The 22,405-nt window shown below is 45.6% G+C and overlaps 3 protein-coding genes across 3 annotated transcripts in view; all 3 read right to left on the bottom strand.

The window, feature by feature from the left end:
* Window positions 1-640: 640 nt before the first annotated feature.
* LOC119236944 (olfactory receptor 2T27-like) lies at window positions 641-1,567 on the bottom strand. Its single transcript, XM_037500875.1, has one exon. It carries the CDS (start codon window positions 1,565-1,567, stop codon window positions 641-643), a length of 927 nt encoding a protein of 308 aa, XP_037356772.1.
* A 4,999-nt stretch (window positions 1,568-6,566) lies between these two features.
* LOC119236022 (olfactory receptor 2T27-like) overlaps window positions 6,567-22,405 on the bottom strand; it is a 292,093-nt gene continuing 276,254 nt past the window's right edge. Inside the window, exons 4-5 of the mRNA XM_054691705.1 lie at window positions 9,157-9,248; window positions 6,567-7,954 (exon numbers count right to left, since the gene is read on the bottom strand). Of these exons, the coding sequence (XP_054547680.1) occupies window positions 6,983-7,906 (924 nt within the window). The 5' untranslated portion in view covers window positions 7,907-7,954; window positions 9,157-9,248 and the 3' untranslated portion in view covers window positions 6,567-6,982. The remainder of the gene's footprint in view (window positions 7,955-9,156; window positions 9,249-22,405) is intronic.
* On the bottom strand, window positions 17,455-18,381 carry LOC119236943 (olfactory receptor 2AJ1-like). The gene has a single exon (XM_037500874.1). The coding sequence runs from the start codon at window positions 18,379-18,381 to the stop codon at window positions 17,455-17,457; it is 927 nt and encodes a 308-aa protein (XP_037356771.1).

Below are 22,405 nucleotides of genomic sequence, written 5' to 3'. Positions count from 1 at the left end.
CAGCAACATGGATGGAGCTGGAAGGGATCATGCTCAGTGAGATAAGCCAGAAAGAAAAAGAAAAATACCGGATGGTCTCACTCATAGCAGGAATCTAGAAAACTTAAATAGGGGACCAGGAAAATGAATAACTATAAGAAAGTGAAAAATCAAAATCAACAAACAAATGAACCAGAGACACTCTATGGGAGGTGGGGGGTGGGGAGGGGAGGGATTGGGGTCAAAATAAGGGGGTTGTAATTGTATGGGGAATATAAAAATAAAAATTATATATATATATAAAAAAGAATAATATATTCAAAGTTGAACATGTTGCCTTAAGAACTGGAAAGCTTACATTTCAAGGGGATGCTGGGTTAGAAATGCTCCCTAATGTCGCCAGAAGACTGACCAGGGAGAACTAGCACAAAGTCAGACACAGTCAGGATCATGGACCTTCCTGTCTAGTAAAGAGCCACCACGTCTCCCGTGGGTGCATCAGGCAGGCGCACCTACGTCCTCTGGGCACCCGTGGAGCCCTGTGGGTGCAGGACAGAAGGCAGGTGGCGGGCTCGCAGGCTGGACACCCAGAGCTGTGCCCACTGCGTGGCCACCTCTGTCCCTGCAGGCCTGGTCCCAAGGCTCCCAGCTGGAAGGCCCTTCATCTTCCTAGGACTTTGCCGAGGGCACCTGCCACATCCTTGTTGCGCAGGCTGTAGATGAGCGGGTTGAGCATGGGCGTGAGGATGGTGTAGAACACAGAGACCACCTCGTCCTGCTCGGCCGTGCGGTAGGCTTTGGGGAGGAAGTACTTGAAGATGGCTGTCCCGTAGAAGAGAGACACCACAATCATGTGGGAAGAACAGGTCGCCAAAGCCTTCCTCATCCCCAGCTTGGACCCTAAGCCCAAAACTGTGGAGAGGATCCGCCCATACGAGGCCAAGATGGCGGAGATCGGAAGGAGGAGAAACACCACCCCGCTGACATAAAGACCCTTCTCGTAACGGGAGGGGTCGGCACAGACCAGTTTCAGGAGCGCTGGGATCTCACAGAAGAAATGATGGATCTCCCTGGAGGCGCAGTAAGGGAGAGTCAGAGTGTAGGCCACGTGGACGGAGGCGTTGAGCAGGGCGCTCAGCCAGGTGCCGGTCACCAGGAGGGCACAGACGGCCGGGCGCATGAGGACCGAGTAGCGCAGCGGGTGGCAGATGGCCACGTAGCGGTCGTAGGCCATGACGGCCAGCAGCAGGCACTCTGCCCCCACGAGAGTCATGAACAGGAAGAGCTGAACCCCACAGCCGGCGTAGGAAATGCTGTTTCTCCCAGACAGAAAGTCACAGGCTATCTTGGGGACAAACGTGGAGCTGTACAAGAGGTCCATGAGGGAGAGCTGGCAGAGCAGGAGATACATGGGCGTGTGCAGACGCGAGTCCAACCAGATGAGAATCATCATCATGACGTTGCCGACGAGGGTGACGAGAAACATCAGGCAGATGAGAGCGAAGAGAGCCCGGGGCGCCCGGATGTGGTGGAACAGCCCCAAGAGCACGAAGTCAGTGCCGGCGGACCCGTTACCCCAGCTTTCCATCTCTCCTGCCCAGCTGGCCAGCCGGTCACAGGTGCCCTGCAGCCCGTGCCCGTCTAGCCCGGCACCCCCCTCCTCCTGCCGCGTGCCGCTGTCATGTCCTCCTTGCAGCCCAGCGGGGCAGGGCACCGCACCCCCGTCCTCCGGGACCCTTCCCCTCTGCCTGCGCTCACTGCCGGCACGTCAAGACTTGAGGTGCTTCATGAGAACCATGGAATCACCAATGGCCCACCTCTGGCGTGGGCCAGCAACCACTCGGTCAGTGAACGCTGAGAAAGCCCAGACTCCACAGAGAGGGTATTTGGTCCCGTGTGCCCAGGAGAGCGAGTCAGCGTGAGGGAGGGCAGGCGTGGCCCGCGCGGCTGCCTCCGTGTCGCCGGGACGTGCCAGCTCCCCTTCTGTTCTGCCAACGATTCTCACAAACAACATTTCATTATGAGAGTCCATCGCCGGGTGCAAATGTGCTTTTAATCTCTCCGCGCATCCTATGTCCTAAGAACTTACAAACCCATTTAGAGGCGTGACTGGCCATTCTCCAAGGGGCCCAGGTGGTTTAACCTGAAAGAGTCGCGCTCAACTGAATACCTAGGGGGCCCCGACGCCGCAGGGGCAGCCGCCGGCCTGTCTGCGTGGCCGAGGGTGACAGACCGGTCAGCGCCCCAAGGCCGGGAATAAAGTTTCCATTTCCTCTGAGTAGCTCTTTCCGATGTAAGTATCTCAGGTGGTGACACAACAGCCTCTCTAAGGCCAAATTTCTTCCACTTACAGATTTTTAAAATGATTTCTACTCTGAATCCTCAGACACACAGAAGGAAGCAAACGTGGGTAAAATCCACCCTCTGCAGTAAAAGCCGTTCTCTGCCCGCCCCTCCCGGCCGTGTGCCCCGTGCCCTTCTTGGAGATGGTCTCGCCGGGCCGCGGCCTGCGGTGAGGGTGTCGTGGCCCGCGGGCCCGTGGCAGGCACGGCGAAGACGCTGTCGCCTGACACTGTCACACTGAGCCCGGATCCAGCACCTCGGGCGGCCCCGGCGGTTGGACGGCAAAGCTGACGCGGCTGACGGGGAGAGGCTCGCCAGGCGACGGTCCCGGGCACGTTTGGCCGCAGAGACCCGGGGTTTTCCCGCAATGCTGGACAAGCCTTGGGTCCCTTCTGCCCCTCTGCCCCTCTGGCCCTCCTCCCTCTGCCCCTCTGCCCCTCTGCCCCTCTGGCCCTCTGTCCTTCTGTCCACGGCCCGCGGGGCCTGGGCGGCAGCTGGTCCTCGGGGGGGCTGGCGGCAGCGGGCGGGGAGGAGGCTAAATAGCCCGGGGAGCGCGGGCTCCAAGCACAGCGTCCTCAGGGAAAACGCGCCTGCTCCTCCCCCTGCTCGTCCCTCTGCTGAGTTAGACGAGGGTTCCCTGCCCCTGTCCCCGCCCCCCACCCCCCCCACCCCCCCCGTAAGCGGCGGGGAGCCCCTGCGCTGGCGGCGGCCAGGAGAGCCCTGGGGAGGGCTGGGTGTCCGTGGGGGACACGTCCCTTGGAAACAAGCCAACAAAAATCATTGCTCCTCAGCGCTGGCGCCGGCACCCAGGGGACCCAGATGGCTGCGCCCAAGCCGGGAGAGAACCTCAGCCCGGCCAGCTCAGCGCACGCCGGGGCGGGGCCGGCGCTCCCTGACCACTGGTGAGGGCTGGGCCGGCGCTCCCTGACGCCTGCGGGGCTGGACCGGCGCTCCCTGACCGCCTGCGGGGCTGGACCGGCGCTCCCTGACCGCCTGCGGGGCTGGACCGGCGCTCCCTGACCGCCTGCGGGGCTGGACCGGCGCTCCCTGACCACTGGTGAGGGCTGGACCGGCGCTCCCTGACGCCTGCGGGGGCTGGACCGGCGCTCCCTGACCGCCTGCGGGGCTGGACCGGCGCTCCCTGACCGCCTGCGGGGCTGGACCGGCGCTCCCTGACCACTGGTGAGGCTGGACCGGCGCTCCCTGACGCCTGCGGGGGCTGGACCGGCGCTCCTGACCGCCTGCGGGGCTGGACCGGCGCTCCCTGACCGCCTGCGGGGCTGGACCGGCGCTCCCTGACCGCCTGCGGGGCTGGACCGGCGCTCCCTGACCACTGGTGAGGGCTGGACCGGCGCTCCCTGACGCCTGCGGGGGCTGGACCGCTCCCTGACGCCTGCGGGGCTGGACCGGCGCTCCCTGACGCCTGCGAGGCTGGACCGGCGCTCCCACCGCCTGCGAGGCTGGACCGGCGCTCCTGACGCCTGCGAGGCTGGACCGGCTCCCTGACCGCCTGCGAGGCTGGACCGGCGCTCCCTGACCGCCTGCGGGGCTGGACCGGCGCTCCCTGACCGCCTGCGAGGCTGGACCGGCGCTCCCTGACCGCCTGCGAGGCTGGACCGGCGCCGCTCCTGACCGCCTGCGAGGCTGGACCGGCGCTCCCTGACCACTGGTGAGGGCTGGACCGGCGCTCCCTGACGCCTGCGAGGCTGGACCGGCGCTCCCTGACGCGGCTCTGCGAGGCTGGACGCGGCGCTCCCTGACCGCCTGCGAGGCTGGACCGCGCTCCTGACGCCTGCGAGGCTGACCCGCTCCCTGACCGCTCGCGGGGCTGTGCGCGAGGCGGGCGCGAAGGGAGGCCTGTGCGGTCCGGGGTGTGAAATTCTTTGATCGCCACAAATTTCTTGAGGGGGCGGCAGGGGCGCGGGGGCGCCGGACGCGTCGCCCGTGGACTGGGCCGGCAGGAGCGGGCGGACCGAGGGTGCAGGCTCTGCTGCCCAGAGACCACGCAGGGCGCGCAGGGGGCCGGTGCCAGGCCCCGCTCCCTCTCCGCCCCCCCCCGCCCCTCGGGGCCGGTGCCCCCACCCCAGGGCCAGGTCTTTGAAGTGGACGCGGACGCCGCCCTGGGCCTCCCTGCGCCCCGGCTTTCCTCGCGCCTCCCGCGCAGTCGGGGCGCCCGCCGGGCTGGGCGCGCTGGGGACCGGCCGGGCAAGACTAAGGGGCCCCGCTCCGGCCCCGCCCAGCGAGGCCCCTGAGTGGGGCGGGCCCCCCCAGAAACCCACCGGCTTCGGGGTCACGAGCAACAGGGGCTGCCGGCCAGACGCGCCAGAGGCCTCGCCCCGAGGAGCCCCGAGCCCGCGGCCACGGCCACGCCCGACGCCCGTGTCCCCACGACGGGGCGGCTCCCGCGACGGCGCCCGGGCAGGGGCCGGGATCGGGGCCCACGCGGCCGAAGGGGGGGGGGGAGCCGGGACAGCGCGGGCGGCTGGGCCATTTTGGTCCCTTCAGCCCGCGCCGCCGCGGCTCCTCAGGCTTCAAAATACAGTTAATAGGAAAAAGTACTTAAATTAGGGAGCGCGCGTGGGTGACTCTCGGAGAACTGGGGTCTCAGCTCTTCGTTGTCAGCGAAACCAGGGGCCGCGGGAGCAGCTGTCCCGGCGGGCCGCCCTGGACACCCGGGCCGCGGGGCGCTGGGTCGGCCGCCGCAGCGGGGCCCCGGGCTCGGCCCGGCGGGATCGGGGACAGACGGGAACAAGGGGGGCTGTTCTCCGACCACCGCGGGGTGACCGCAACCCGCTTTCGGGGCGCCTCAGGGAGACACGCGGACTGCGCGAGGCTCAGGCCCGGGGTCGCTGGTCCCTGCGCCGCGGCGTCCTCAGAGCGCGGGAGCTCGCGGGGCTCCGGCCTCACAGCAGCCGCGGGGGACGCTCGGCCTGTGCCGCCGTGAGGGGGGTGTTGGGGGGCCTCCCAGGGCCAGGAGAAGGACACTGACCACCCCCACCTCACACACAAACTCGGCTCTGGACGGACAACACGTGGCTGGAAGGTCTGAAGCCAGAAAATGTGTAAAGAAAACACAGGCGAACACACTGTGCCTCTGCTTCGGGAACGTCCGGGGACTCCCTGCAACCACAAGGAAAACAAAAGCTAGAAAAAGCAAACGGCGCTGTATGCAAGGCCCACTTGGGTCAGCAGCTCCGCTCCTCCGTGTCTTGCTGAGGAGCACGGCACTGCTCAGACGGACGTGTGCTCTCCGGGTCATCCATGGTCATCCGGCCTGTGTCCAGTAGCCGAGTTTTGGAAGCGCGTAAGTGTCTGACAACAGAAGAGTGGATGAAGAAAGAGTGGCCGAGATACACAGTGAAACACCACGAAACTCTAAGACGTCCCGCCGTGTGTGACGACATGCCTGGAGCTGGAGGGGACTGGCGAAGCGTTATTACTCACAGACGGAGAAAGACGAAACCCGGACCATTTCACTCCATCACTTGTGGCATACGGAGAAAGAAAACAAAGGAACAGAGAAAAATAAACCAAACAAGCAGAGAACCCTGACTGTAAACTGAGGTTGTCAGACGGGAGAGGAGGGGAGGGGCCGACACAGGAAAAGGGCCTCCGTGGGCCAGGGAGGAGGACATTGCGCCTTCTGGTGCTGGGCGTGGCCACACACATCTGAAGATGTTCGCACCCGCAGATCTCAATCTCACACACTTGTGTAAGCCAACATAAGTGCAAAAAAATGCAATATAAAATAAATGAAAATAGAACGATAAAATATTTAACAGCAAAATAGAACACTAGTATTCCAAAGTACATTGTCAAAAAGAATATTATTTGAATTATCACTAGGAACTGTGAAAATCAGCACATGGATTTGGAAGAAAAAGTTACTGACACAAATTAGTTATGAATAAATAAGGAGTCCATTATTTGTGGAGTAAATCGTGTTTTCTGATTACACTAATTAAATTGCAAGAAAATGACAAACACGGTGTTTAAACGCCCAGCTCAAAGCAGTCAGAGAACCAGAGGACTCATTTTTTTTAAATCCATCTTATACTTGAAGCAAAGATTTCTGAACCAAAATAATAACTATCTGGTCTTGAAAGTGAATGTAAGTATAAAATGAATTTGCTCCATTACTAAGTCTCACGAACAATTAGAAGACTGACCGGAAATAGAAATCAGAATTGAAATGTCTACTTAGATGATATAATCTGAATGTCTGGAACAGTAACACCCCCTGACATTTCCTTGCGAGCAAAGAAACAATTACAATTACATCGGTAGATTTAGAATACAGAGAAATGATTTAAGGTGTCAAGATCCTCCTTTAAATAGCTTTGCATTTACCAAAAAAGGGACAAATATAATTATGTTTGGATAAAAACTCTATTTCATATGCTACCTGAATAACCAAGTTCCTTAGTTATGTCATCAATGACTATCAGGGCATACATGATTGAATGTACAAAGAATGACCATATGATACTTATGATTAGGTGGAAGAGTATATGTTTCACTGTGTTCTCTATTTCTCAAAATATGACTTCTATAGTTAAATGTAGACAAATGTGTCCTTATTAATATATGCTGTATTCCATTTTAGAGTAAATTTTGTCCGTTGCAGATTTGCATTGGGTGAGCAAACACTTCACATTCCTCACACTCTGAAAACTTTCCTAAATGCTCTAGTGACGTCCTTGTTCCGCAGGCTGTAGATGAGGGGGTTGAGCATGGGTGTTATGATGGTGTAGAACACAGAGACTGCTTCGTCCTGCTCGGGGGAGTGGTAGGACTTTGGCAGAAGGTACGTGAAGATGGCAGCCCCGTAGAAGAGCAACACCACAATCATGTGAGAAGAGCAAGTAGCCAAGGTTTTCCGGAGCGCCTGGCCTGATCCCATGCCCAGAACAGTGACGAGTATCCTTCCATAGGAGCACAGAATAGCTGAGACGGGAGGGATGAAAAAAATCACAGCACACACAAAAACAATCTTTTCATATCGGGAAGTGTCAGCACAGGCCACTTTCAGAAGCACTGGGATCTCACAGAAGAAATGATGGATTTCCCTGGAGGCGCAGTAAGGGAATGTCAGAGTATAGATTGTATGAAACAAGGCATTGAGCACAGAACCCAGCCAGGTCACAAGCACCAGGAGCACACAGACCCTGGGGCGCATGAGGATGGGGTAGCGCAGAGGCTGGCAGATGGCCACGTAGCGGTCATAAGCCATGACCGCCAGCAGCAGGAACTCTGAGCCAGCAAGGAGATAGAAGAGGAACATCTGGAAGCTACACCCAACGAAGGAGATGCGGTGGTCCCCAGACAGAAAGACCAAAGCCATTTTGGGGACAAATGTGCAGATGTAGAGGAGATCCATGAGGGACAGCTGGCTGAGCAGAAAGTACATGGGGGTGTGGAGAAGAGGGTCGGCCCAGATGAGGATGATTATTATGGTGTTGCCGAACAGGGCCACCAGGAAATCGAGCAGGGTGAGTGTGAAGAGGACCCAGGGCACCGGGGTGCTGTGGAACAGATCCAAGAGGATGAAATCACTGCCTGAGGTCTGGTTGCTCATGCTCATGTTCCAAATTTGTAACTTTGGAGGGTTTCAGCAGCATAATGTTCATATCTATATTAAATTTTACAAAATAAAGTCATAATCACTTTTTAACAACTCAAGCCCATGTACCTTGGTACCTCTCATCTTTTAATTTTAGTAAATAAATATATTTTTCATCCCCAAGACTTTACTAAGGAATATAAAAGACCACCAAGAAAACTTATCCCATTAGTGTAAGGCCATATTATTGTTTATGTTAAATATATAGTTTAAATTTTTTATTATAAATTAGAATTCTAGAAATTGAAATTCTCAGGTAGTAATACTCAACTTCCACTTTATATAACAGTCTGTAAAACTAGACAAGTATTCATAAGTTAACAGTACAATTTTATCTGCATCAGTATTTTCTAACAACTTTATCAATAAATTTTATGGAACAAGTGTGGAAAATCTGGAGAAAATAATTCAGAGTCAAAAAAAAAAAACTTGTCATACCTATAATCAGTAGCCTTTTCTAGAATTACTTCTTGAAATTTCACATTGGCAAAAAGAACAAAATAGGTTTTCAAGAAGCTATTATAAAAAAATTAAATTAAGTAAGTGCTATTCCTTAAAGCTGCATGTTTCTCTTTTAATAGACTCAGTGAAATAAGCCCACTCACGGCAGGAGAACTGTGGCATTTAGTCGCTGTGCAGCTCCTGTTGCACATGGCCACATGCCGACTCCAGACAGGACGAGGCACAGAACCCTGGCTGGCAGAGCAGACTGCATGCTGGACATGCACTTCTGCCAGGGAATAAAGGGGAGTCACTGCCCTCAGGAGGGGGTGCAGCAGCAGCCTCAGAGCTAGAAAATCCCAAAGGATTTTCTTTCCTTTCTTTTTTTCCTTTTCTATCCTTCTTGGTACTGGTCCAAAGAGCACTTAAAGTAACTTCTGAAGTGACAGGACAGTAGGAAGCACACTTTCATGGCATTATTTTGAGAATGAGTGTGAAATGCTGGTATGTTTTCATTACCTCTCAAGTTACACTTTCTCTTTGAGGGGATGCATAATGAAACTTTAATTGTCAGTAGTAATGAGACTTAATTTATAAAACATACCTTAAATATATTAGAACATGTTAGTGGTTTAATGAAGAAAATAGTAAAAGTAGCTAATGCAGGTGTAGAAAATTCTGTTCAAGAACGTTGGAAGCACCTTCTAACGTGCCACAACAGTGAATTCACAACATTCTAAGACAGTGACAGGAAAATCTGTGGTCCTTACCTCAGTACTCAGCACCTGGAGAGACATGAAATGGAGGCCACAGGATCTGGAATGAAGGGTTGAGCTCACGGGGGAATCGATGCATAAACTCCCTACAATCCCAGCACGCATGTGTACAAAATAAGAATTTTACATTAGTCCTTATCGCTAAGAGGACATAGCACTTGCTTCTTAGCTTCCATTGAGAGCTAAAGAATAATTCATGGTCATGGGTTAAGTTTTTGCTCATTTATTGAAATAAGTCCTCCCAGGAATGTAACATTCCACCTTCTAAATACCTTTCAAAAACCACCTGACAGATAGTTCCTGTACGTTTACTAATTAACGCATATGAATGCCCTCAATCCAAAATGGTACAGCATAATTGAATAAAAATGTTAGTATTTTGACATTTATTTAACTCATGATGCTCAAAGACAGAAAATAAGAATTAAAAACTATACATAGAGTCAAGCAGTATCCTAAAGACCAGTGAGTAACAACTTGGAGCCACTTTCACCAATTGCCACCTAAAAAAGCTAACAGTTTTTCACTCAGGGACATGAATCAACTAGCAGGATGTTTGAGTATATTCTGGGGGAAGTAAACAAAAGCATAGATATCAGATATCATTACAATGATTTCACCAGAGATTCATGCTCATTTTCTTTTCAAAAAGAGCCTCAAGGAAGGCTTTGCACATGTGAGACGGCACCTCTGGAATAGTTCAACTCCTAACGTACCTTTTTGTACAGAACTGACTGCTGCCCTCAACCCTGGAATTAGGATGTTACAGCTTTTAGGAAAAATAATGAAACAAGATGATTGATCTGGGCATCAGAATTTGCCTTCTCATATAATATTAGATTATGTAAAATAATGTAACTGCCAGCAGCCCCCAGCTATAGGTCTTGTTCACAACCAATAGAATGTATCAGCAATACTATGTAGATGTGTAGCTAGCATTAAACAAATGGAGTCGCTTAGGTTTTTCATTATAAAAGCTAGGTTACAGCTTCCTATGTTAAGTAGCTAAGCGATCACCTCTTAAACATATTTCCTGAGAAAATATTCTACTTACCACTAGGGAAATATCAATCCTGCTCATAAAGTGTTGTTGATAAATGTCTAATTTCTCGCAGTATCAGAAACACAGATTGCCTAAGAGAAGGGGTTAAATAGCTTCACCTTGTTGCTTCAGTAGTCTTCAGGCTATTTACTGTTCCATGGGAAGTTCTCAGAGGGAAGGTCCCCCAAGGTAAAGGTGCACCAATTATCTTCCTGTCCTTCATAACCCCGAGGACAGCCTGCAGCCATCTCACAAGCCTGTGCTTCTCTAATCAGAGAAAATGCTTGTCAAGAGATGTGAGCTCAAAAGGCTGAGTGAATATTAACATTAAAGTTTACTTTTCAAGCCACTTGCTTGCAAAATAAGAAATTTATCCATATGCAAAGGAACAGAGGAAGAAAAAAATCAGAGAGGAACTACAAAGACAGTAAGAAAACAACAAACAAATGGAAATAAGTATATACCTTCAACAATCACTTTAAATGTAAATGGTAAATTATACTTTCAAAAGATACAGAGTGGCTGAATGATAAGAGACAAGACATCTATTTAATGCCTACAAGAGACACATTTCAGGTGTAGGGAGGCAGAGACAGAAACAGAGACTGAAAAGGGAAGGAGTGGGAAATGATATTCCATGCTATTGCAAATGATCAAAATGTTGGTAGAGCTATACTCATACCAAAAACATAGATACTAAAACTAAAGCCATAAAAAGACAAAGGAAAACAGTATATGTTGATATATAGGGCTGACCAACAAGAATATATAATGTTTTAATATATTTTCACCCTGCAAAACACAACCAAAATATATAAGGCAAATATTAACAAACCTAAAAACAAAATGACAATACAATAATTTGGGCAATGTTAGTAACCCAATTTCATCATGGGTAGATCGTCCACACAGAAAATCAATAAGGAAATACTGGCCTTAAATGGTACATTAGATCACACAGACGTAAAAAGAAATCTAGAACATAAAAAAGGAAAATATTAAATAATTACAACTGCAATCATATCAAGCATCATTTTCAACTACAACTGCATGAAACATGAAATTGAGTACAAGCAGAAAACTAAAAAATCACAAAACTTAAAGATCAAAGAACATGCGTGAACAACTATTGAGTCCATGACAAAAATTAAAGGCAAAATTATACACGCAGATAAAAACAAAATGGAAATACAACATACCAAAATATATATAGACTGCAGCAAAGTTGTCTCTAAGAGAAAATTAGAGCAATACAGACCTACATCAAAAACCAACAAAAAATCTCAAAAACATAAAGGAACTAGAAAAAGCACAAGCAACATGCAAAGTGAATAAAATATTGGAAATAAATATCAGAGTAGCAATAAATGGAACAGACTGAAATAATAATAGAAAAGTTAAATGAAATTAAGAACAGCATCTTTGAAATCAAAATTGACAAACCTTTGTTTGGCTAGACTCAAGAAAAAGAGAGGGCTTAAATACATAAAATCAAAAATTGGAAGTTAAAAAGAATACTTGAGAAACACAACGATCTATAAGAGATTATAAGAACACATAGATGACAACAAGATGGACAATCTAGATGAAACAGATTTATTCTTAGAATCATAAAATATCTCATGACTGAATAGTGAGGAGACAGAATATCTAAATAGACCCATTTTAGTAAGGATTTTGAAGTTGTAATCAAAAACCTTCCCCCCAAAAAAAGCCAACTGCTTCACTGGTAAATTATACCAAAGATTTAATACATATCCTCCTCAAATGCTTCAAAAGCTTTAAGAAGGGAACATGTCCATAGTCATATTACTATGTAAGTATTACCCTGAAATAAAACAAATGAGACCATGACAAAAAAAAAAAAAACTACAGGTCAATAATCCTGATGAACATAGATTCAAAAATCCTCAAAATATTAGTAAATGCAACTCACAATGATATAAAAGGCTTATATACAATGATTTTTTTCATCTATTACAGGAATTCAAGGATGGCTCACCATCTCTCAATGAAGGATTAAAATCTTTTTTTTTAATTTTTTATTATTTTTAAACAATATTTGCTTCCCCTCACCCCCTCAGATTGAGCACCCATAGAATTTCCTTCCCCAAGACACCCGTGCACCATCACCACAGTCCCCTGTGCTCCTCCCTCCCTCCCTCTCATTTCTCTCCCTCCTCCTCCCCTGCAGGATGTCTCTGATTTATAATTGTCTGTTTTTTCTTTGTTGTGTTTTGTACTGTTATTATTTTTTTACACTGATATCTTATTGGGTTCCCCTATATTCTTGTTATAAGTGAAACCATCTGATATTTTTCCTTTTCCTTCTTGCTTATTTCACTGAGCATAATTCCTTCTAGCTCCATCCACGCTGCTGCAAATTGCATGTGTTTATCTTTTTGACTACTGAGTAATATTCCATTGTGTATATGTACCACATCTTCTTGATCCAGTCATCTATTCTTGGGTATTTGGGTTGTTTCCAGGTTTTACTTATTGTAATAGTGCGGCAATAAACATTGGTGTACAGGTGTTCTTTTGAATCAATATTTTTGTGTCCATTGGGTAAATCCCTGGGAGCAGAATTGCTGGGTCGTATGGTAGCTCCATTTTTAGTAGACTGAGGAACCTCCAGACAGCTTTCCATAGTGGTTGGACCAGTTTGCACACCCACCAACAGTGTAGGATAGTTCCTTTTTCACCACATCCTCGCCAACATTTGTTGTTGCTTTTTTTTTTTGATATGTGCCATTCTTACTGGTGTAAGGTGGTGTCTCAGTGTGGTTTTGATTTGCATTTCCCTGATTATAAGGGATGTTGAACATTTTTTCATATGTCTGTTGGCCATTTGCATTTCCTCTTCAGAGAAATGTCTTTTGAGTTGTTCTGCCCATTTCTTGACTGGATTGTTTATTTTGGTTTTGTTGAGTCATGTGAGTTCTTTGTATATCTTTATGATCAATCCCTTATCAGTTGAATGGAATACAAAGATTTTTTTCCCAATCAGTGGGGTGTCTCTCCGTTTTGGTTAATGTCTCTTTGGCTGTACAGAAGCTTTTCAGTTTGATGTTATCCCAGGTGTTTATCTTTGCCTTCACTCTCACTGCTTTGGGTGATGAGTCTTTAAAGATGTTTCTGAGATGTATGTCTTATAGTGTTTTACCTATATTTTCTTCTATCTATTTTATGGTTTCAGGTCTTATGTCCAGTTCTTTTATCCATTTGAGTTGATTTTTGTGCATGGTGAGAGGTAATGGTGTAGATTCATTTTTTTGCATGTGGAGGTCCAGTTTTCCCAGCACCATTTATTGAACAAACTGTCCATGTTCCACTGCATATTCTTTGCTCCTTTGTCAAAGATTAGTTGTTCATATAAGTGTGGCTTTATTTCTGGGCTCTCTATTTGGTTCCATTGGTCTGTGTGTCTGTTTTTGTTCCAATACCAAACTGTTTTAATTATTATGGCTTTGTAGTATAGCTTGAAGTTTGGAAGCGTGATACCTCCTTTCTCCTTTGTTTTCATCAGTAGGTCTTTGGCTATTCATGGTTTTTTGTGGTTCCCTATGAATTTCATCAGTATTTTTTCTATTTCTTTGAAGAATGTCATTGAGATTTTTATTGGAATGGCATTGAAATGTATATTGCTTTTGGGAGGATGGCCATTTTAATAATGCTGATTCTTCCAATCCATGAGCAGGGGATGTCTTTCCATTTCTTTGTGTCTTCTTCAATTTCTTTTAACAGTGTTTTATAATTTTCTTTGTATAGGTCTTTCACCTCTTTTGTTAGGTTTATTCCCAAGTATTTGATTTTGTTTGTTTCAATTACAAAAGGGATAGTTTTCATGATTTCTTCTTCAGATTGTTTGTGTATAGGAAAGCTACTGATTTTTGTGTATTGACTTTATATCCTGCTACTTTACTGAACTGGTTGATTATTTTGAGTAGTTTTTCTGTGGAGTTTTTAGGGTTCTCGATGTATATTATATCATCTGCAAATAGTGATAGTTTTGAAGGATTAAAATCTTATGTGCATCTCAATAAATGCAGAAAAGTCATTTCATGACATTTAGTGTACACTTATGAAAAAAAAAAACTCAACAAACTAGGTGTGGAGGGAAAATACATTCACATAATAAAGGACACATATGACAGGCACACAGTCAGCATCATACTCAATGTTGAAAAGCTGAAAATTTTCCATTATGATCAGGATTAAGACAACACCACCCACTCTCCTCACCTTTATTCAACATAGTATTGAAAGTATTTGCGAGACCAGTTAGTCAAGAAAAAGACATAAAGGCATCCAAATTGGAAAGTAAGAAATAATAATGTCACTATGTTTGGATAACATGATTTTATATTTAGGAAATCCTAAAGAATCCACCAAACACTGTCAAAACTGATAAGCAAATACAATAAAGTTGCAAAATCAATATACAAAAATCAGTAGTGCTTCAATATAACTATTAGAAAAATAAATTGGGAAAAATACCACAATAGCAGTATTTTCAAAAAGAAGAAAATACTGAGAAATAAATTTAATCAAGGAAGTGAAACATCTGTTCACTGAAATCTGTAAGGCAATGAGAATTGAGAATACAAATAAATGGAAAAATCTTCATACTCATGGACTGGGAGATTCAGCATTGGTAAATACCCACATTACCAAAGCAATATGCCAATTCAATGCAATCACCATCAAAATCCCAATGCCATTATTCACAGAAATAATACCAAAAAATACTAAAATTTGAATGGAGCAAAAGACACCCAAAAAGCTGCAGCAATCATGAGTAAAAAAGAACAAATCTGGAGGCATCAAACGCCATGATTCAAACAATAAAATCAAAGTATAAAACACAGCTATACTTGTCAAAACAGTATATTAGCAAAGAAACAGACACATAAATCTATTTAATAGAACAGAATCCAGAACACTCTTTCCAGATAGGATCGATTCTTTTATGAAAAGGAAGCAAGATTACGCAGTGTGGAAAGGATGGTGTTTTCAATAGATGGTGCTGGGAAAGTGAACACGACATGCAAAAAAATGAAACTACACCAGTATCTTAATGATACACATAAAATAGTTCATGTTGGAGTAAAGTTTGAAGGTAACATATGAAACCATAAGACTTCTAGAAGGTAACAAAGTTGGTAAGTTACATAACATCCTTCTAGATGTTGAATTCCTGTAAATGACCCTACAGACGGACAATGATAGAAAATATAAATAAATGGGACTACAATGAATGTAAAATCTCCGGCACAACAAAGAATAGAATGACGGAAAGTGACTGAATGAGAGAAAATACTTGTAAATTTATCTCTCTGAGGGGTTAATGTTGAAATATATATAAAGAACTCACAAACCTTAATAACGAAACATAAGCAAGCCAAATTAAAAATGGATAAACAGAAGGCATTTTCCCAGACATACATATTGCCAGCAGGTATGTGCAGATGCACAATATTACTCAACATTAGGGAAATGCAAATCATTAGGGAAATGCAAAATTTAATAGGGCATCACCTCCCACATTTGAGAATCACTTTGATCCTAAAGAGATGAAATCAAAAGTGAGATAAGACAGAAAATACAAATGTACTATCATTTCACTTACATGAGAAAACTGAACGAAACACAACTCCCAGATACTGAGCACAAATGGTGGTTACCAGAGGTGTTGGGACTTGGGGTGAAGAGGTACAAAAAGGTAAACCCTAAAATGACACTGTGTGGTGGTAGTTGGTAACTAGACTTTTAGGAATGAGCAATTCACTATTCATAAAAATATTGAATCATTAGGTTATACACCTGAATCTCAATTAATGTATCCATTATTGCTCAACTAAAAAAGGCCATGTTATTTAATGAATGCAAATTGAAACATACATTGAATTGATCAATATTTATTGAATAAAACTATGCCCAGTTTTAGAGCAAGGATTGTCTTAGGGCATTTTCTTTAAAATCACGTATATAAATATTCATATTTATTCATTTATGCTTGTACTTTGAGTATATTACAAAATTCTTTTTTTTTAAGATTTATTTATTTGTACAAGAACAGGGGTATAGGCTAGATGTGCGGAAGGGTGAGAGGATTCACCAGAGACAGAGCGGGGAACAGAACACGCAGACTGGCGAAATACACTGCTGAGGGGAGCAGCAGGCAAGACAGGAGAGGTCTGATGCGCTACGTGGGATTCTCACTGGCCGCCTGGGATCGAACCCTCACTGCAGAGGCTGCGGACACCTTCACAGCGCTGCACTCAACCTCCTGCACCACCAGACAGGCCCGAGAATATTACAAAAATCTTAATAAAAAAAATTCTAGGGCCTCCCTGGTGGCGCAGCGGTTGAGTGCTGGGTTGCAAAGCTGCCCGCGGCCTCTGCCGCTCCGGTTCAATACCTGGCTGATCCCCGGCTGCCCCCCGGCCACCGGAGGAGGGTCCCACAGGGCGCGCAGACCTCTCCTGCCGCCCGCTGCTCCCCTCAGCAGTGTCCTTCAGTCCTTCTGCCTGCTCTGCTCCCCGCTCTGGCTCTGGTGAATTCTCTCACCCTCCCGCGCTTCTGACTGTACCCAGTGCTTGTATAAACAAACAAACAAATAAATAAATAAATAAAAACATGCCTCTATAAAAAAAAAATTCTAGGGCCTCCCTGGTGGCGCAGGTGGTTGAGCACAGCACTGTGAGGTTGTCTGCAGCCTCTGCAGCGCGGGTTCCACCCTGGCCAGTCACAGAGATGCCCACATGGTGCGGCAGACCTCTCCTGCCTCGCCCACTGCTACCCTCAGCAGTGTATTTCAGTAGATCTGCCTGTTCTGCTCCCCACTCTCTCTGGTGAATCCTCTCACCCTCCCGCACATCTGGACTGTACCCCAGTTCTTATATGCATGAATAAATAAATCTTAAAAAAAAATTCTAACACTATTGGAAGGCAGTGCTTTCCAAAAGAATAATCAAAGGTGCTAAAAGTAAAAGAATAAAAATAATAATGTATTACATTAATAATTAATATCCTCATTGATATGACCATTGGTATATTTGACCATTTTTATGTATTGCCAGTGGTACAAGTTAAATGCTTGATCAATGTTGTATTTCTCATACATATGGAGTATGTAAATAAATGCACATGATGAATGTATATACATAAACATTTTATATTCCATTCCAAAGAAAAGTGCATCACTGTTAAACATTTACAATTGATAGTCACACACTGCACATTTCTCATATTCTGAAAACTTTCCTAAAGGCTCTAGTGACGTCCTTGTTCCGCAGGCTGTAGATGAGGGGGTTGAGCATGGGTGAGATGATTGTGTAGAACACAGAGAGCACCTCCTCCTGCCCCGGGGAGTGGTAGGACTTTGGCAGAATGTACTTGATGATGGCAGGGCCATAGAACAGCAACACCACAGTCATGTGAGAGGAGCAAGTACCCAACGTTTTCTTGAGTCCCTGAGTGGATCGCATGCCCAGTACAGTGGACAGTATCCTTCCATAGGAGCACAGAATGCCTGAGATGGGAAGGATGAAAAAAATCACAGCACTGGCAAAAAGGCCCTTTTCGTACTGGGAAGTGTCAGCACAGGCCACTTTGAGGAGCGCTGGGATCTCACAGAAGAAATGATGGATTTCCCTGGAGGCGCAGTAAGGGAATGTCAGAGTATACACCACATGGATCAAGGCATTGAAGAATGCACCCAGCCAGGTCACAAGCACCAGGAGCACACAGACCTTGGGACGCATGAGGATGGGGTAGCGCAGAGGCTGGCAGATGGCCACGTAGCGGTCATAAGCCATGACTGCCAGCAGCAGGCACTCCGACCCCCAAAGAGTAGAGAAGAGGAACACCTGGAAGCTACACCCAATGAAGGAGATGTGGTGGTCCCCAGACAGAAAGTCCACCACCACCTTTGGGAGAAATGTGGAGATATAGAGGAGATCCATGAGGGACAGCTGGCTGAGGAGAAAGTACATGGGGGTGTGGAGAAGAGGGTCGGCCCAGATGAGGATGATTATTGTGGAGTTACCTAACAGGGCGACAAGGAGATCCAGCGCTGTGAGTGTGAAGAGGAACCAGGGCACCGGGGTGCTGTGGAACAGATCCAAGAGGACGAAATCACTGCCTGAGGTCTGGTTGCTCAGCCATGCCATGCTCGTGCTCCTAATTTGTAACAAAGGTATTACATTCACAGTTTCTATGTAATTTTTTCAAATAAAATCATGCATCACCTTCTAATATCTAAAGTTGCTTTACTTCCCTTAAACTTTTAGTTTCAGTAAATAACTTGCATTTTAGTCCTCACTAATGATTAATAAGAGATCACCTAATGGGAATGCAAACTGGTCCAACCACTATGGAAAGCCATGTGGCTTTCAAATTACTAAAATTGGATCAATCATATGACCCAGCAATTCCACGCTTAGGAATCTACCCAAAGGACACAAAAATTTAATTTGAAGGGATACTTGCACTGCTATGTTCATTGCAGCACTATTTACAATAGCTAAAATATGAAAACAAACTAAATGCCCAAAAACAGATGACTGGATCAAGAAGACGTGGTCTATATACATGATGGGATACTATTCAGCAATCAAAAGAGACAAACTCATGCCATTCACAGGAACATGGATGGAGCCTGAAGAGATTTTGTAAGCTCAGTGAAATAAGTCAGAAGGAAAAAGAAAAATGTCAGATGGTTTCACTTACTGAGGAACATAGGAAAATCAAATAAGGGACGTGGGGAAAATGACAAAACTAGCAATGACACTATAAATTGGAGACATTCATCAGGGGAGGGGAAGGGAAAGGGATCAAAACAAAGGGAAGAGCACAAGGGTCTATGGGGACGGTTCACAGGTGTTGAGGTGGTAGTAATTTTATGGGGACAACACCTGAGGGGAAAAACCAAACATTGTACAAAAATGAACAATGTAGAAATATATAAATAAATTTTAAAAAAGAGACCACCTAAGACAATACCACATATGGAAAATGACATCATTCTTGCTGAAAAAACATATGTGTATATACAAATTTTCTATCCAAGTTTTCTAGAAATGGAAACTCTCAACAATTACAGTCAAATTCCACTGAAGCTATTGATGGCTATAGCGGGGCATTGGCTGCCCAATCAAATACTTCCATGTATGCACGTAGGTTGCCTGCTCAGTTTATCAAAGTGCAGAGAATATGTGGAAGATGAGGTGAAAATCTCAGAAGAAAGGCACTGCTACAATCAACTATACCTTTTATAGCAGTTTAGTTATCTAGAGGTATAAATACTTTCTAGAGGAATTCCAGTTCTTTCCAGAACTCTCACCTGAGAAAAAAACTGTTCCTCTAAGAAGATATTTTGAAAACATATATTTAAATAAGTGCTGAACTAAAAATGAGACTATTTTATAAAAGAAGCTGTAATTAATAATATTAAAACATACGTCATTAACTTACTTTTTTATTAGAAATAGTTAAAGCAGGTAGGTATATTCACTTGTTCAAAACACTGCTATTCTTTCAAGCTACATAGGCACACATTCTTGTGATTTAATAGCTCCAATCATTAAGTAAGCTCATGGGGAAGAGGAAACGTGGAAGCTTCCATACCTCTTATTTCATGTCTGCAAAGGGAATCTCTCAGTGAAGAGGGTCTTGGTGTGTGCAAATTTGCATACAGATGTGAATCAGATAACAATGGCGGAAAAGTAATTCCAATGACTGAGCAAAAATGAAAAATCATTGTCCTACTCAGGGTAACTCAGCAGCAATACCATTGCTAGAAAACCCCTAAAGGTTACACCTTTCTCCTGCTTCCTTTCCTTCCTTGCTTGTTCCAAAGGCAGCTAAAGTGATACCTGAAGTGACAGAACAGAAGGCACAGCGGCATGAGAATTTGAGCATCAACTCTGGGATGCAAGTAAAATGTGGGGCTATTTTTATTGATTTCTTAAACTGTTCTCTGAAAGGTAGCGATCACGTAGAACATTCATGAGACGATTTTATGAAAGAAGCCGCATTTAATCGCATTAAACATGTCATCGACTTAATAAAAGAAAACGTTCACACAGGTTGGTATGTTCACTTCCATTCACGAGCATCAGAAACACCCTGAGAAGCATCCTCACTGCTCAGTGCCCAAGGGAGACAGCCGAGGCCAGCAGGGCCTGCTGTGCAACCGAGGGCTGATCATCGCATGAATCTCCACACAAACACCCTCAACCCTGAGCCCAGATTGGGTAGATTTCAAGATCATTATACATTGAAATTTTTCATAAAATCACAAAGGCTCTATTAATTAGTCCTCTGTCTATGCAAGGACAGTTATTGGTGTATCTCAGTTATGAGAGAGAGAAATACAAATTCTGAATCAGTGACATATTTGAATGATTTTTGAAAAAAAAATTATACAAGGAATTTCCCTTCTTTTCTTTCTAAAATGCATTTTGTTGACTCCCAATATTCCCTACTACATATTACCATCAACGTATCTAATCATGTAATGAAACGCCCTAGTTCCAAAGGGATGTGTCTGACTTAGGTAGATTTTCACATAATATTTATTTTATTCAGTGTTAAAAATAATTTATAAAGCATGAAATTAAGGGATTTGTAAGAAGTCACACAAATATTAGCCAGTGATAAAACATTAATTTGGAGATAACTCCCCTCAATTACCTTCTAAAAAAATCTCTTTTGTAAGCGAGGATCATGAATAACAGTAAAATCAACCAAAAGAATATATTTATTACATTTGCTAGAAAGGGCATTAATTGCAGTTAAGTGACTACTCGTGTGCCTTTAAGATGACTTGATCCAGATCTAAGAGCCCTCACTCACGTCAGTTTATGGAAAGACACTGAACACTAGACAGGCTCCTGGCATGGAAACACGCAGCCTGTCTTTCTTACATAAAGCCAACACCTGTCCACCTTGGAGTTGGGAAATCAGACCTTTTTCAAAATGAAACCAAGTTATCAGACAGGCATAAAAATTGCCTCTTATATAACAATAGATTGTGTAAGGCAAAAGAACACCGGCAACCGTCCAACTCTATACCTATTCGACTCAATAGAATGTATCACCAGTATTTTATGAACTTCCAGATTGATGTGCACACATCGGGTTTTGTTGAGATGTCCCGTTATACACACTGGGTTAGAGCATCATATTTTAACCAGCTCAGGAATAAAAACACACTTCTTCAACATATTTCCTGAGAAAAACACTCCTACTTACTCGAGGAACTGGACTGGAGCTGCTCCTAAAGTGCTGCTGACAAACTTCCCGGCCCCACCAGCATCAGAAGCGTGCAGCCTGCCTGAACAAAGAGTTAAATACCTTGACACGCTGTTTCAGTAGTCCGAGGCTAATTGACTGTTCACGGGCAGCCCTCAGAGGGACCGTCCCCATCCGCACTTGATCCCTGAAGTAAAGTGTGCAGAATTATCTCCCCGTCCTCTGTGACCCACAGAAATGCCTGCAGCTGTCTCACAAGGACATGCAGGCTCCACCTCAGGGAACACTGAGTCAGGTGATGAGCATTCAAGAGTTTGAGTAAACACTAAATTTAAGCTTGCCTTACGTAAAAAATTGTGTTTCTAATGAGAAGCATTTTGGCTATGAAGTGACCATACCTGTACTTCCCATAGAGGAAGTACTGAGCCAAAAGGAAAACCACTCACTTTTCATTAAACTGTCAGAGATTTGCTCTCTCGGGATGAACAAAATGCTATGTCTGAAGAGAGACAAATACAGACAACCATGCATAGTTCTGCTGATATCACGTGAAGCTCCTCAGCCCCATATGGGGAAGAGGAGCACTTAAAACTTCATGCAATGAGCAGACTGCCATTCCGATGCTGGTCTGAGTAGCCCTTGAAAGTGACAAACCTCGGTTTTTGTGTATGGTGTGAGGTAGTGGTCAAGCTTCATTCTTTTGCATGTAGCGACCCAGCTTTCCCAGCACCATTTATTGAACAAACTTTCTTTGCTCCAGTGCATATTCTTTGCTCCTTTGTCAAAGATTAGTTGACCATAAATCTGTGGGTTTATTTCTGGATTTTCTATTCGATTCCGTTGGTCTGTGTGTCTGTTCTTGTTCCAATACCAGGCAGTTTTGATGGTCATGGCTTTGTAGTATAGTTTGAAGTCAGGGAGTGTGATGTCTCCATTCCC

The sequence above is a fragment of the Talpa occidentalis genome, unplaced genomic scaffold (assembly GCF_014898055.3).
Source record: "Talpa occidentalis isolate TD23 unplaced genomic scaffold, MPIMG_talOcc4v2.1 talOcc4.9, whole genome shotgun sequence".
NCBI lineage: Eukaryota > Metazoa > Chordata > Mammalia > Eulipotyphla > Talpidae > Talpa > Talpa occidentalis.
The sequence above is the reverse complement of the archived record's forward strand: the minus strand, read 5'-3'. Positions and strand labels throughout refer to the sequence as shown.